Here is a 17,379-nt window from a genome sequence, read left to right as displayed (position 1 = left end):
CCCATCATTCTATCAGAATGCATTAGATTGGCCAATCAGCAAATAAGGCATTTCCTTTTATCCAATCACAGCCAAGTAAAGGTACCATTTATTTATATAATTTAAACACATTTGCACATGATTATATATTTAATCCCTATTTAGAATTGAGTATTATTTAAGATTAATTTTATTTTTCACCACATTGAGGAGCGCCTTAACCACATATTTGTTGTACAAATCCCCAGGTTTAATGACTGTCTTTCAGTTTCAATCCTTATACAGCTCAACCCTGTAATAGCGCGATCCGCTATAACGCGATGTGAGTGTGGATCCCAAATATTTTTTTGCCAAACCACCCCCCCCCCCCCATATGGTGGGGCTGCTGGGGCAAGGGGTGGGGCTGCCGGCGCCTCACTCCTGCCTCCTCCCTCCAATTGGGCGCACGGTGGCCATTAAAAAAAATTTTTTTGTGTGACCCCAGTTGTAACGCGGTCGGATCGGGTGACCACAGAGGACCGCAGTATAACGGGGTTCAGCTGTATACTACTATATTACTAAGGTAACCTTGTCTATTTTTACAGTTTGCAGCTCAAACTGCTGGTAACATTGGTAACAAATTATCACAAACAAGAAAGTGTTGCAAACATCTTGACTGCTGGGGATGTGGGCGAAAGCCTACTATAGAAATCAAAGGATGCCCAGTCCATTAAAATTAATTACAAATGGCATTAAAAGTGAAAAAAAGAAAAGAAAAGCCGTATTATCCAATACTAAAGAACTGTTTTGTTTTTAAATACATTAAAAGTAGGATAGTGAATATTTTGCTCCTTTAAACACACAGCTTCACCAATAAACAGCATTTATGTTGTATTAATTGATGTAATAACGTAATCGTATATCGGTCACATTGAATCTCAACCACCCCAGTGTACATCTGCATTGCCCCAAAGGCCGACAGCCTGATGTGGCTCCCCAAGAGCTGCTCCCCTCTGCACAGGACCAGCTTGCTAAGGGTTAACATGTGCTTGTATGTATGTATGTATATATATATATCTATTTATAGATATATATATATATATAGATATATATATATAGATAGATATATGAGTGCTCCGTAGCACTCCTTTTGACACACGCACACGATGTGGTGGGTGTTGGGGTTTGAATATAGAAGAGCAAATAGCTAAAACACGTGTTCCAAGTCAAACTTCATTGCGTTTTAGCACTGAAATTGTGTTTTGATTTTTAATTAAAAACATCACTATTACAAATACAATTTCTGTGACAAAACAGTGACAAAAGACAAAGAAGTTTCCTTAAAATGCGCGTGCTCGGCGCACACACACTGTTTTCGTAAGTTCACAGAACATAGAGTAATCACTGAGTGTTTTTAAACGCACCCAAGTCAATAGGTCAGGTTGATTTATTCTGCCTTCAACACATTTTGTGATTTGTAGACCTTCCAAACTGGACCACTCTGCCCTACAAACCTGGGTCGTGCGGGCATTCCTAATGTTATTGTAGATATACAACTTTGATGTTAACATTTATAATGGGACACGGCACACCAGTACTCACAAGTCCTTGTTTTTAAAGTATTTTTGCTGGTGCTCTTACTCCGCAGATCCCAGCGTCGCAAAGCTGGATCCAAGAGTTTAAATAACAAAATAATGGAGGCACTGTTTCTGAAAAAAATAAAATAAAAAGTTTCTTCTGTATTTACATAAATCAGAGCAGGTACATCCGTGGTAACGTTTTAGGACTCTAAGCCAGTGGTTTCCAACCTATTTTTGGTAAGGAACCCTAAGTGGAATTCTGAGGAATCCCCAACCATCTCTAATAGCAACTCTGTGATCAGATGCATTGTAAATTCTTCTGTATTTGATACAGTTTTCAAATAAACAGAAAATTGCAGGGAACCCTTTAGGGAGTCTCTGTCGTCTGTTGTATACATATGCCACGCTCAATAGCACTCCATTTTGACACATATACATATATATATTTTGTGGGGGCTCAGGGATTCCCAAAAAGAGCTTGCTGAGGTTCTGTGTTTTGTTAACCCATTCTCAGCTGTTTCAGCTGTTGGAGGTTGGTGGCTCCTCCTTCCCAGGTTTTAAGCCCGCCCCTCCCCACTTCCCTAGTTTGCAAGTGCCTCATTCTGCTGGATATAGACCCACTGTGGTCTTTCTCCCTCCTAATAGAGGTAAATGAGAATTTTAATCCTAATAGAGGTATATTAGTATTTTATCTGGTAATGTTAGGCCTTGCGAACAGGTGTCTGCTTTGTCGTGGCTCACAAGCTCACAACGCTTTGGCCAAAGGGTTAAACTAAATGACCCTATTTCAAGAGAATATAAATATTTTCCTGTGTATTTCGGTCATGTTGGATGTAACATTGGGCTTCTCTGTCGTCTGTTGTATACATATACAACAAAACAGGTAGCGCTAACCGCAATGTGTGTGGTGTAGTAACTATTACCTTATATATTAAATAAAACTATACATAAGGGGCTGCCTAGGACACAAAGCCTGACCCCCTGGTCAGGAAAACAGTATGGACAGGGAATAGTTCCGTGGGCGCCTATAAACTTTACCACTATAAAGGATATATGAAAACCAAGCCTGTTGGTTGATTCACCGATGTACGGGGGGTACTACACCAATGTGTGCGGGGCTTGAACCTCCACCCTACGCGTTTCAAGAGCGATCTGCTCTCTTCCTCAGGGGTATATCATCGGTGAATCAACGTGAGCTGCCAGCTAACCATCTCTTATAGCCGCCGACGAGTTGAACCAGCTGTTGCGGTTTCCCATTATTCAAGCGCCCTGCTTGGCGCCCTGCAGGAGTACCTGCTGACAAGTTGCGTCCACGAGCGGATAGAGACGCCAGCTAGCAGTGAGCAGCAGATAGACGAGCTCACGGTGGTCCGTGGCTGACATCGTGCTGAATCAGCTGCAGCTGAGTTCCATCTGCTCAGACGTGCTTCCTGGAGCTGCAGGAGTCCCCGCTGATGAGCTGCACCCACGAGCCGACAGACGCCAGCTAAGCAGAGAGCAGCACACAGATGAGAGGGGATACTCTCTAAAATATCCACTGCCTGCAAACCTATTCCATCTGGTGAGTAGGCATTGCTATCATCAACATTGGTGCTACGGAGCAGTTGAACCACCTATTCAGATTTTTAATTGCTTAAATCTATATGTCCATGCAAATTGTGCATTATATTAAATATAAATATTAATTGTTATTAAATGATTTTATTGTCCTAAAAATACCATTTCAGTATTCAGCTGTTATATGTTGTCTTATATGTTGTTTGTTTAATGTTTCAACAGTATTACGCTATGTGTTGTGCTTTCTCTTTGTTTTCAAGCCCACCGTGAGGATCAACAATCTTCACAACCAACAGGCTTGGTTTTCATATATCCTTTATAGTGGTAAAGTTTATAGGCGCCCACGGAACTATTCCCTGTCCATACTGTTGTATACATATGCCACACTCAATAGCACTCCATTATGACACATATACATATATATATTTTGTGGGGTCTCAGGGGTTCCCAAAAAGTGCTTGCTGGGGTTCTATGTTTTGTTAACCCTTTAGGGAGGCCTGGGGAATCCTAGGAACGCTGGTTGAAAAACACTGCTCTAAGCCCTAACACCCGATATCTTCAAGGTAACTGTTGTTAGATCTGAAAAAAGGGCTTGGTGTCCTGAAACATTACCATGGATGTACCTGCTCTAATGATGTAAAAACGAAAGCTTTTATTTTTTACACTTGACTTTTGAGTGCCTCCTTCATGCTTTTATATATACTTGTATTTAATAGAATAGATAGGGTCCATTGTAGGGCTATATAGAGCTCATCGAAATCTGACATCCCTTGATGAAGCGGTGCTACACTGCGAAACGGTGTCAGGGGCTGGAGGACTCGTCAGAGGTCATAACCAGAAGGAGATGCAAGAAACCAGAAGCCACATCAGATACCAGGAATAGACGGTCTGAGTGCACGTGGCATCAGAGAGGTCTTTCATTGTGCTGTCCCTGGCCGATCTCCCTCTCCACCCTTATGGTGAGATTTTACTATTTGTACTATTGTGAGTGCTATTAATCTTAAAACATGAAGGAATATATTTTGGCATACTACACTATGTCAGTGTTTTTCAAACCCCTCCTTGTGACCCATGTCCACAGGTTTTGGGAATAACCAATGCACTTATATCCAGGTGAACGCACTCTTATTTGTAGCATATTAATAGAATGTTAGGTAGTTACCTCAGAAACCTGGTGTGGGTCATGGGGAGATGTTTGAAAGACTGCTATATCACACGCACACACAATCACACACACACACACGCACTTACATTTTCATAACTGTTGAAGAATACTTCACTCGAGTATTCTTTATTTTTCCCTGCGTTCGTGAAGTTGCTCTAGATCTGTCTATTTTAGCTAGACAACTTACATTTTATTTCAATTCATGTACTTAGATCACCAGAAAAAATAAATGGGCATATGTGCAAAACGTACAAAATATATGGAGAGATACATATAAATGGACAAGAAGTGGCCTAGTGATGACATTACTGCCTCTGAAGCAGGTAAGCCAGATCACTTTAAACTGAAACAGATTTATTTGGAGCAGGTGATGTGCCAGTCTATGCTTACTCAGGTTGTACTCTATATATACACAAAAACATAACATATAAATATATTTTCACATTTTAATTTCTATATTGCATTGCCACTTTTAGCTATGCATTTGCACCTTTATTAGGATATCCAATATAGATGTCACCAAATAAGTAACTAAATCTTAGCCATTTTTTTAAAACACATTTTTATTTATTTTCCCAACTTAAATTAGATGAAAATATAAAAAGTACAGGTACAGTTTAGGGATGGGTTTCCTATCAAAATTGCCTTTTAGTGTGAATATATGACTTCTCAAAACATGAGGAATTTCCTTTATTTATTTCCTTTGGGAAATGTAGTGTAATTTAATGCTGGACACCTGAAGCCTATGGTTATGCGTTCGGCAAAACGTATCCCCATCAAATTCAGTTCACAGAGGCAGACAGCTGGAGAGACAAGCACTTTGTAAAAGTCATTATCTGCTCCCAGTGAGCAATTGCCTTACCAACGGGCTAAATCCATCTGGATTTATCTCACTCCTCCACCTTTCTATGGGAGAGGCTGGGTGCCAGCCACACTTGTACAACTTATTAAGAAGACCAGTGGTGCAGATGGCAACAAAACAAAGCTACTTGACTGTTGGCCTCCTCAGTCCTCATTTACATGCGAAGAACAACAAATGTTGAGCAGCAGTACAAGTTTTCTTTGTAACCTTTTCAGCACATTCGCACCTCATTATCCTGCTAATGTTGCTGGCTTGATATGCTGTATTCATCCCTTCAACACTAGAAAACTGCTCTGGGGAGCCTGTGATGTGTTGCAGAACCTCAGGGCTAAAGTATGGATGAAACTTCAAATTAAGCCTGGATTGTATTAACCTCATGGAGGTCAATCAAATCCTTGGAAAGACTGTTTCTTTAAAGCATCTAACCTTTTTAGGCATTTCAAAGTCAAAGCAAAGGAAAATGTACCATTTAAGAAGGTGCTGGAATACGGAGTATATTAATTTATCTATGAACTACAATAAACCACTTTAAATCTGGAAACGTGGCAAAAAAATAATGTTGTCCCCTTTAGTCCGTGCCCTACCACTACTTCCAATTATTTTATAATTATGTGGACTTTCCTGTTGATCTACATAACAAAATAGGAGGCTCAGTGAGTAAAGACACTGACTGGCATGAGTTTGGAGCAGGGGAACCTGGTTCCATTCCCGGTGTCGGCTCCTTGTGACCTTAGGCAAGTCACTATCTCCCTGTGCCTCAGGCACCAACAAATAGATTGTAAGCTCCACGGGGCAGGGACCTGTGCCTGCAAAAATGTCTCTGTAAAGCGCTACGTAAAACTAGCAGAGCTATACAAGAACATGCTTAAAAAAACCCAACATCCCTGGGTATGTTCATATCCACCAAAATAGCCCTGCACGTAACCATTAATGAAGAGTCTTGATCAAAAAGAGGGTGGTATTAAAGCCGCAGTCCAAGCTGCCTTTTTAATTTTAAATGTTTCCAGATTAAGTACTTAGCTGTTGCCGATCGATCCGTTCTCCTGTGATCGAACGGCGAAGATTCGGCTCGGAGGTTCACTAAATGGCTGTCAGTGCAGCAGAAGAGGACCAAAGTTGCAAAGTTCTGTGGGGAAGATCATGTGACCAGGCAGTCACTAGAACCAATTGGTGCACTGCTAGGGAGAGGGCAGGGCTCAAAAAGGGGTGTGCCAGAGCCTGTTTCAGTAGAGGAAGGGGAAGTGACATTATAATACATTAAAAATGTCCTTCAGAGTTGTTTAAAAAAAATGCTTCAAGAATTCTCTTAGTACAGAACTGATTTATTTAAAAAAAAAACACACATGTATGATATTGCTTGGTCTGCAGCTGTAAAATACCCAATTCCAAACTAAAAAATGAAATTTCCCTTAAAAGTATCAGAAGTCAACATAGATTTTACAACTTCAGAATGTAAAGCAAAAGGTAATGGATCATAGTTCAGTGAGTGTGCAAATGTTTCCAAACTTATAAACCCTCTCAAAGTAAACTGTTGAAAAGGATGACAATGTCACAAAAGTTAGTAGTAAAGTAAGGAGTTTAGCTTTAACGTTTTAATAATCACTTTACCAGGGGAAAGTACTACAAGGTTTACTGGCTTATAAGGATCTATGGGTCAGAATCAAGCACTGGTACCAGTTAGCACTCCCGATCCGGCATCAACCCCCATTAAAGTCAATGGGAGTTAAAGCCGGATCTGGTGCATTACCTCTACCGGTAGTTAAGGACTGTGGCACTGTGGGAGATATACTCAGAACTAGTAATTATCATAATTATCGCACTTACTAGAATTCCCTCCTACTGTCTCTGTACGTTCTCCCTACCTACCAATTAGATTGTAAGCTCCTCGGAGCAGGGACTCCTTCCTTAATGTTACTTTTACAGTATGTCTGAAGCACTTATTCCCATGATCTGTTATTTATATTATTTGTTATTTATATGATATGTATTACTACTGTGAAGCGCTATGTACATTTATGGCGCTATATAAATAAAGACATACAATACAATACAATATGCATTAAAATTGAGGGCCTTGAAGTAGAACCAGCTACAAGTTCAATTTTTCAGGCAGATGTCCTTCAGAAGTCACATTACTGATAAATAAGGACTGACACACAAAACAAATCTATTTTCCACATGGATTTTAAGCAATTATCTGTGGAAATTCGCCCCCCCCCCCCCCACAGATCCCAGACCCCCACCCCCAGGTCGCCCCCCCCCCCCAGGACATACTGGAAACCTTATACCTCCAACAGAAATCTGCAGAACTTTTGTTTTATTTGTCTCACAATATAACCAATAAATGTCATATTACATTGAAACGATTTACCCGTAGCAACACAAAATTCAAACATCTATAAAGTATTTTAAAGAATTAAAAGAAGTGTGTTTGTAAACATGGTAGGTTGAGAGATTGGAGGGGTTTAATTTCCTCTAGCTACTTCCTGTGTGTGTGATATCACTGTGCTGAACAGGACTACTCCCCCCTTTCATCCTTATTTGTACTGGGCATCCAACATGAACAGGGTGGACTAGAGATTGAGTGAACGTGTGACTGACAAGAACGTTATTCAGACTCTGAATAAGACAAAGGTCTTAATATCCAGAGACCCATATAGCCTTTTATTGAAGTAGGATTACATATTTTAAGGAAGAGCAGTGTATGAAGTTGTTTTACAAATGTTGATTTTATTTGTAAACTAAAAGTGCTTGCACATTTAAGTAAAGTAATAGTTTGCATTCAGTAGCAGAATCAGAAAAGCCACAAATAGGACTTGTGAACATTCAACAATTCAGAATCGAATCTAAATCTTTTGGGAAAACCAAAGCATACCTCCTTAAAACACGGTGAGGCGTTTCGTATTTGTTCAAGCATAGCCCATTTGACGGTGGCCTGTCTAATATTTCCATCATATTCCCTGGAGCTCTGAGTGCCACTCGGGGTGCCCCTTGACCTCTCATATCCTGGTTCATTGAAATAGGGCTCAGACACAAGGATGAGGGACTGGACAGACACCAACACCTGCAAAAAGAGGGTTTGAAATGCAGAGCAAGATCAATAGAGAAACTCAGAATAATATTCGTAACAGTCGTATCTCCATTTGTGATGCTAAACACTGAACAGAATAGAGCACAGTGTGTGTCTACCTAGCTTGGAGTTTTATTTTATGGAATATAAAGTTCTGTTAATATTAGTATAAACATTTTTGTTTTCGATTTCAGGAAAGGGATTTCTTTTCAATCTGCCCTTTCAAAAGATTTATGCTCCATTTACGTTTTCAGAATACAATGCGTTGGTCACTTCCTAATAAATCAGTAGTCTTAAAATAAATAACTTACTGTACAACAATGCAATGCATGACATTCTCAAATCAAAGTACTAATCAATTAGTGGGAAAGTAATACTTATGTCCCAACTATGCAAAGTCAAAAAGAACAAGCTCAAAAGAAAAAAGGGTAGTTTGTGCTGCCGAGACCAGAGGCAATAAGATTAAAACATAATGAGCCATCTTGTTCGTGGGCCAAAAACTCAGCTTAATTGACATGTTTGACCGCATTTATATTCTTAACCACAGTGACTAATGTGGCAGATACTGAAATGTAGTTAATAAACCTGGAGGTTTAAAAGGCAGTGTACTAGAATATACCCTTTAGCAATTTAGTTTTACTTTACCAAAATGGGGCTTAAATATAGAGGTATAACACACACACACACACACACACACACACACACACACACACACACACACACACACACACACACACACACACACACACACACACACACACACACACACACACACACACACACACACACACACACACACACACACACACACACACACACACACACACACACACACACACACACACACACACACACTCTCCAGAATTGACGTGTAGTGATAGCATGCCAGAAAAATTTAGTCTGTAAAGTGAATTATGAATTTAAAGTTAATGTCTAAGACGCACAAATTAAAGCCAAATTATTTAAAAAGAACATTGCTGTGTGTCATATGTTAAAGTAAATAAATAAAATACCAGTATGTAGGAATCACTGTGTTTCCCTCGCATACCTAGCTTTTCTATAGGTTTCAATTTTAGTTTTCATATGGTGGTTGAAAGAATTCACGATTTAAATTAAGAATTTAAGGTTTTTATTTTTTCAATTGAGCGATATTTTTGTGCATCGATCTATAACATATTTCCTTATACACAACCGACAAATAACTTTTTGCCACATTTTATATATTTTTAAAGAAGGCACTTAAGTCCCAATCAAGGCATATCTAATTCTCCATCTGATGTTGCCTGAACATCTACACCTTTTGCCTACTTCGTGGTTTGTGCATGTTAATTAACACAAACATGATGCAACCAGAACTCTAAATAAATTACCAGCTTAAATGTTGATATTTAACAACTCACTGGGAGATGGAAAACATAATATGAGCTGCATGAAAATGCATCTTGTCAGAGTGGTTTCAGGGCTCCTTAAAATACTTCAACATTCTGACATACATTTCTTTTTATCAGTAATGCTTAAAAGTGAATGGACATTAAAGCAGCAAATAAGAATAGCATTAAAACATAACAGATCATAGGTCATTAAGTTACAAAGGACATTCCTATTAACTACAAACTCGCTTTCATTTCCAAATAGACCTTTTCTGAAAATGGCAAGGAGTCATTTCTATCTCGCGTTTTTCTTGGATTAAAAAAAACTTTCATTAATTTGGCAGTATAAATATAATTTTCTAGGAAAAAAAAAACATATTGAAAAGGGTCATTCTTGAAAAATAGCGCATGAAATTAGACACGGCTGACAAGGATTAGATCAAGTGGTAATCTCCTTTGCGCTGGAAACAAAATGACTAGCATCCATCACAGCAATGCTCCATGGGGTGCCCTGCCACGCTCGACTTATACTTTGCTGGATGCGTTTTTACTCGGCACACACTCGGTCAACTAGAGTGTTTAACTTCATTGGAGCTGTCAGCGATATCACTCCTAATTCTGCGATGCAGTCAGGAAATCGAGAATTAACTACACAGCTGGCACTTGAAAAGCTGGCAGCCACTTGCCCACGTAATACAGACACAGGTTTAACAAATGCTTTCAGAGTTATGGTTCGGCAGCTGGATGTGCAGCCAGAGTACATTTTCCCCAAGATAGGGAAGCTCCGCTGAGAAGAGAATAAGTCATAGTTATGTGCAGATTTCTGGACAGCCGTCGGTAGCCGATATACACCCTGAAGTACTATTAAATCGAGAAGATAGAAATACGAGACAAATTGTGCATTTCGATCTCACTTGCTTTCACTGTGAAAACATTGAACTTGCCAGTGACACTATAAAAGAAGACATTTCAATGTGATAGCACTTGGCTGCAATAATGGGTGAGAATGCATTTCTAGCCCCATTTTGAAGAGCTGCTTAATGCTGCAATTGCAAAGCAATACAAAATGTCACTCAACCCTATTATTGGTTCTGCCTGTAATGGTTTATTAGAATTATTCTTAGCATAAAGCATCTAGTAAATAGAGTCTAGTACTAGCACTCAAAGATAAACAGTCGTTAAAGAGTTACTGTAATAGTGTTTGGTATTGTTACGAGTAATTTCCATTTTTTAGGGAGCGCCCCAGTTATCTTTTTACTCTGTTAAAGAGGTACAGTACTACAATAGGATTTGACACAGTGAATATGTGTTTGGTTGAAAAAGCTTCATACCTGCAAGAAACTTGATGTCTGAGGATTCCATTTTTCCTCTGGTCGTCCATGCCAAGTATTTAGTATACTTAAACAAACCTAGAGAAAACATATTTGGAGCAGGATTTAATCTATGCATCTTAACTAAACGTATAGTAGAGAAAATTAGTGAGTAAATTGGAATTCCACTATGTTTGAAGTGTGAGACTCGGTATCCGCTATAGTGCTACTGAACTTTATCTCCAGTCCTGTTCACCACAGGTTAGAATGGAATTCTGTAAGGAAGGGATTGTATTGTGTCTTGAAAATTCAATGTTCAAACCTACAGGTTTATCTTGATAAATGTGGATGAAGATTCTTTCTTTCTTTGGGTATGTTTATGTGCTTTCTTGTGGATTGGACAACGTGCCCTGACTGTTGCATGTATTTAAATACTGTACTAATGCCTTATAAAACGCGCCCACATTATCCTTTACTGGGCATTCCTCTGTACATCTCACCCTTTCCTATTGTTTTCCCCATCTTCCTTTCTTGCATTGGTTTTGTATTAAGTAGAAACGAGGTTTGTTGCATCGATCCCCTTAACCGATTTTTTAATTTACTCTTAACATTTTATTAAATCTTAAAAAAATAAAAAAAAATAAACTTATGTTATGTTCAGAGCTGTGGACAATGTACAATGTAAGAATGCGTTATATTAAAGATTAGGTAAAAATTCCCTACTGAAACCCTCTACTGCATATACACCATTGCATTTTAAAAAGGCAGGGTGAGTTCTTAACATTCATTTTTATTTGAGCATAAATAAATAGTAGAAATTGAACTACTATTTTGATGGCGGGACTCACCACTGCCAATCCCAAAAACGGCAAAGTGTAGTAAATGATTGAGACTTTGTTGGCACACGCACACCTATTTGAAGTGGACATATTTATATATTGTTGATACACAAATAGTTTTTGATACTTCAGTGTCTTATTAATCAATCCCTGTAGTTGGCTTCCTGATGCTTTGTGCAGAGTTCAGGAGTGACTGCAAATTAAGTGCTTTTCTAAGAACAGAAGATGCAACAGCAGCAAGAAATGTAAAGGCGACATGACATCTGCCACCTTTCCATTCAATTGATGTCCCCAAAACTTAGTGCAACATACAGTATATTAAGTAAAACATTTGTGAGAAGTGAAAAATTCGGATTTTATAGACAATGTAGGAACACTACACTTAAATCCCCATGGCCTTTAAACTAAAGGTTTCTGTCGCTTATCCACCTTAAGAGTTGAGTATGTTAAAAACTCATTATATACTTCGGAGATAAAGTGTTCTGTAGATGTGCAAATTCCCTATAGCTTGCTTAGGTACAGCTGAGGCATTTCAAATAAAGCAAAACAATGCACTTGAAGGCAAAGAAGTTAACATGAAAAGTGTAGTCAGCAAACCGGCTGCAGGTGCTATATTTGGATGGAACAATCTTGTTACATTGGAAAAAGTGGCCATGTTGCACATTAGAAAAGCTGCGTGTGTACACAGGAAAAAACTGAAGTCTGCTTCAGTTTGGGAATCGAAAACCTTGTTATGTAACAGAGCAGCATTCATTCCAGAGGCTGCAGTGCAATAGCCCTAATGAAGCCTGTCAAGCAGTATTATGGTTTTATTATCTATTAAAAGATTCCACAAATCTTATTACTGTTCTTTCTGTACTGTACAGTTCGCAACATGGATTTCTTCACCAATGGGAATGGGAAATAATTGCTAAATATCCTTCCATATATTCTCCAGGTCTTGTTCTGATCTCTATAATTGTACTGTATCGTTCTAGTGTACATTGTTTTCATAATCATACAAAGGACTGAGTATGACACATGAAGTGGCATATTGGACATCAGTTTTGATGGATGTGACAGACTTTAGGAAAAGATGCAGTCAATAAATGTATGGTCAAAGTTAAAACAAACGTTTAAAATCTGATTGAGCATTGGTATGCTTCATGCTGTATTAAATTACACTGGGCTTAATTGTAACAAATTACTATATTTTCAGTTATTTAACTTAATCTATCCCAGACAAATGATGTCTGGTCTATGGCCCCTCCAGCACTTATCCGAGACTATTTGTGAAAAAACCTTGAATCTGAATATTTAGTACTCATGCATAATTGATTCAGAACACCAAGTTACTTACAGATTTCATCCAAGGTAGCATAGCCACACAAACTCACCCACTATGCAATAGTGGAGTCAGATGATATATTGTGAGTCAAAGGTAAGAAGCAGCCACTTTGAATCAGACTAAAAGTATGTCAATTTAACCCATTCCTAAATGGATCAACTGAAATACATTAAAAAACAATGCACAATCTAAAGAGCAAGAGGAGGGGATGTGTGGATAAGTACTACTGATATAAAGAGAAGACTAAGAGCAAATAGGTTAGGCTTTAAAGAGGACAGTTTGTGGTATCTGACCAAACAGTATACAGTATATAATACCTAATTTTCAGCAGTGACCAGTATTGTACAGTCCTACGGAGAGTACATGGCATATACCTGTATGCAGAAAGACTTATAGCATCTCAGACTAAGCAACGACGATGCATACCATTGCACCATGCCAACTATAACTTATACATTTACTTTTCATGAACATGACCTTTCTTTTATATTCCTAATCCTATCAGATACCACATTTGTTGGGGTTCCCAGTTTATCTTCTCTCTGCCACTTAATATATTAATCACATATTCCCACACGACAAGTGTCTCAAACGTGTTAGCCTTTTTCAGGGAAATACTCAACTTTATTCTCTTAGCCCCCCTCTGCCTTGATTGTTTTTTCAATTTGATTGGATACTGTACATGCAAGAACAATGTATTTGCTTTAGAAGTCTGATGAACACTGAAGAGACATCAGCCAGACATTCACAATAACTGCAAGATCTGGGTCACTGTAACCTATTCAGCCCCGTCCTTATCTTTTGGCTTGACAATGTTGTGCTAAATGGTTATCGATGGATTTTGTCAACTTGTCAATATATTCATTCATAAAATAGAGGAATGAATGTCAAGTACAGGCCCATATACTGATCTCCAAGAAGTCTCTTTACTCATCTGCTCTACTGTGAAAACTGACCACTTCAGTTCAATTTTTGTTTCTTCTCTGGCCACTTGATAATCTGCTAAATCAGGGGTGGCCAACTTGTCATCAACAGGTCGGGTTTTATGGATACCCCTGCTGCAGCACAGGTAGCTTATTCAACCACTAAGCCACTGATTGAGCTACCTGTGCGGAAGCAGGGATATCCTTAAAACCCAACCTGTTGGTGGCCCTTGAGGACTGGAGTTGGTCACGCCTGTTCTAAATTATCTTTCCATTTAAAGTGTGAATGGTTTTTAATATTATTTAAAAGACAATCTTATTACACATCACCCTGATCTAATGATTTATGACTTCTAAATAATTAAGAGATGCTAAATAGGGACTTAAAAAAAAAAACATTCTGACTATTTATAGATAAAAAAAGATATTACTGACCAGCCTAATATATGACATTCCTAATTTAAATGGAGATGGCAGAAAGGTGTGAGTGGGAAGAACAACACTATAAATATAAACTTTTAGGAATGCCTACAATATATGAGGGCCATTAATGGGATCCTCAAAAGACATTACCTTTCCGTCATTGTAAAGGTTTGGATTGAACCGGACGCTGTGGCCACCTGTTGTCTCCAGATTCACAAGTGGAGGAGAATTAGGATAATCTTGAGGAAAATATACATCGAATTCAAAGCAGCCATTGGCATAAGGGGTATCCGCTGGGCCGGTTATCAAAACCTGTAAATTAAAACCAAACACGAAGATGGGAAAAAATTAGGTACAGCTATTAGCTAAAGCCTTGTTCCTTCCATATGTTGACCAAATTAAATGGCAGCAGTACTGTTGAAAAAAAGGTATTTCTTGAATAATCCAAATTCAATTGACACGGGTCAGGTTTTTAGGATGGTGCCAACACACACAGTTCACTATAAATTATCATATAAGGTTTTATATGCAAATTTTATTTGATATAAAACTGGGGTCATTTCAGGATCGACCTTTGACAAACTTAGTATAATCCATCCACCTTGTTTGCAACCTTTTACGTCTTCAGGCGGAATCCTACAGAAAACATTACTCTACTCAAAATACTCAACCTATGCTAGGCTAACAATGGCTTCTTAAAAATAGAAATGGTTTCGTAATCTATGACACACAGTATATTACAGCATGTTAATTTTCAGCAGTGGAATGGAAGTGGGGGTGATTAATTCCATCACTTGTAAATATTTGGTGTAAAAGGAAAGAAAAAAATAAAAGAAAAATACTATTGTTATAATATCTTGGAAGGGTAGAATTTCATTGTACGTGCCTTTTTCACGAACACTAGTTCTTAAAGCTTTACCTTCATGATGTCCAGCCGTTCCTCATCACACCGGACAAAGACACTGGATGAAGACGAAAGTGGCAGAGAAGTGGAGAGCGTGACTGCTTCCTGGGCCAGGCGCCGGGCTCTGGCGGCACTGTTTGCATCACTTGCATTTTTCACCTGAGACATGTAGTGGTAATTCACCTTAAATACCAGCTTCCCGTCGTCATCTTCAGAAACCATCTCAAACGTGTCTATAAACGTGCAAATGGGAGCCTATTAGTCTCAAGGATGCAACACAACAAAGCAATTATGCATGAAAAAAAAATATGTTATTTTGGTGTTCAGACATATCTGTTACAGCTAAATGCATCTCCTGTGTCTCACATGGATGGAACTCGTGTCAATATGCACACAAACAGTTGTAAGAGACATGGTTTCTTTCCTCTATGATGATATTCTTAAAGCATAAACTGCGCAGGCAAAGCAAACAATACAACTAGAGACAAACGGAAGAGAGGCATACGCTGCCATATATACTGTAAAACATCTATATTTTTTTCAGACATGTCAAACCAAGGGAGTTCATGTATCCAAGGCACTCCATCTGGAGCGGCATAAAATTAATTTATGATACAATAGTTACTCTCGAGGTTAAACACCAGCAGGTTTGCGTACACAAAAATCAATGTTGGTCAGCTTTCTTTACCCCAGAACGAAGTAAATATTTTTCTATTGGAGTTCAAAATGTTAGTGATATTCCAGTAATATACCTGTAAATGTATGTAGGTTAAAACATTGTGTTGAGTCGGTCTGCAATATCTATGAAAATATTTATGAAATAATCTATAATCGTTTCAACGGTAAAGGATCTCTTTATTTTTTTTTTTTAACTAGGGTCCATATACAAGAATTGAAAGTACAGTAATACAGTATCTCCTAATTGTGTGAGCTTTCCCCAGATCTACAGTATATAAAAGCCAAGACAAAGTTTGGTCCTCCTGGGCATTAGCTGTTTAAGTAATCTCCAATATGGAAAAGCGTGAGAATGTTTCCTTTAAAGAATTACACCTAATTAGTCCGGCTTCAAGAAAGCGAGGGCAGAATTTACATGGTTTAAAGTCTGGGGGAAAAAAACAGCTCTTGCTTGGTTTATCTTTGGTTGAGAACCTAATCCTGTCTTCCATCTATTTAATTAGTCCAAAAGGGGAAACAAAATTGGACTCAGTGAAAGCCTTTCCTCTATAACATGGTTTTGCTATAGGTGTGTGAATGTCAGAATACAACAATCATCACTGGCACTTGGCAGGGCTCCAATAGTGGGAACCAACACAACCGGAGACTCATCACACACTCATAGTGACATTTTAAAGAAAGGCTAAAGATATACTGAACCAGTGGATACAAATCTATATTGATATCTAAATGCTGTCGAATTCCTGCTCAAAATAAGGCCAACTCCAACATTATCCAAACACATTTCTTACTTAAATTATTTATCACTTTATGAGCCGTGAGGTTGCTTGCTTCAACAATGAGCAATAGTGTAACGGAGCTAAACAAACCATTACAGCTTAGCAAAATAATATCTTCATGGTTGCTGTAGCCAAATGCAACTGTTTTGGGAGTTCTTTGAATTTTCAGAACAAACGCGACTGCTGCAGGGACGGCCAAATGAAGCTGCGGAGCCACTATAGCAGCACAAGAGTTACAACAACACACAATAGAGAAAAACTAAAATGTTAAATAAAAAAAGCAGTGGCATTTTCATTGGATACGGCAAGATCTGATTCACTGTTGAAGCCCGTCAGAAGGGCTGAAGGTATGGCTGAAGGGTACAATACATTTTGCAGGACTTGCCCACTGGCTTGAATTTCTATAAAATGTGCTCAGAAAGTACTAGTGGCTGACCAAGTACAAATAAAATTGTCTGGATGTTAAAGCACCTAAAAAAACAGCAGCACTTCAATTGTACAACTACTTACCCAAGGTGGCAGTGCTGCTTAAATTTTTCCCCCCGTTAATGTTATGAAGCAGGGGGTCCCCAAAGCTGAACCGTGTTAATTTCAGCTCTGGAGATTCCCTGCTTCCCGAGATAATTACCTCTGTATT

General features: G+C 38.6%; 1 protein-coding gene across 8 annotated transcripts in view; it reads right to left on the bottom strand.

Annotated features, from left to right (window-relative positions):
• BIRC6 (baculoviral IAP repeat containing 6) overlaps positions 1–17,379 on the bottom strand; it is a 240,383-nt gene that overhangs the window by 10,892 nt on the left and 212,112 nt on the right. For all 8 annotated transcript variants that reach the window (XM_075596608.1, XM_075596614.1, XM_075596615.1 and 5 more), the window contains exons 69-72: positions 15,304–15,521; positions 14,535–14,696; positions 10,894–10,971; positions 7,998–8,186 (exon numbers count right to left, since the gene is read on the bottom strand). In XM_075596608.1, the coding sequence (XP_075452723.1) occupies positions 7,998–8,186; positions 10,894–10,971; positions 14,535–14,696; positions 15,304–15,521 (647 nt within the window). The remainder of the gene's footprint in view (positions 1–7,997; positions 8,187–10,893; positions 10,972–14,534; positions 14,697–15,303; positions 15,522–17,379) is intronic.

This window comes from Ascaphus truei, chromosome 4 (genome assembly GCF_040206685.1).
Source record: "Ascaphus truei isolate aAscTru1 chromosome 4, aAscTru1.hap1, whole genome shotgun sequence".
Lineage (NCBI taxonomy): Eukaryota > Metazoa > Chordata > Amphibia > Anura > Ascaphidae > Ascaphus > Ascaphus truei.
The sequence above is the reverse complement of the archived record's forward strand: the minus strand, read 5'-3'. Positions and strand labels throughout refer to the sequence as shown.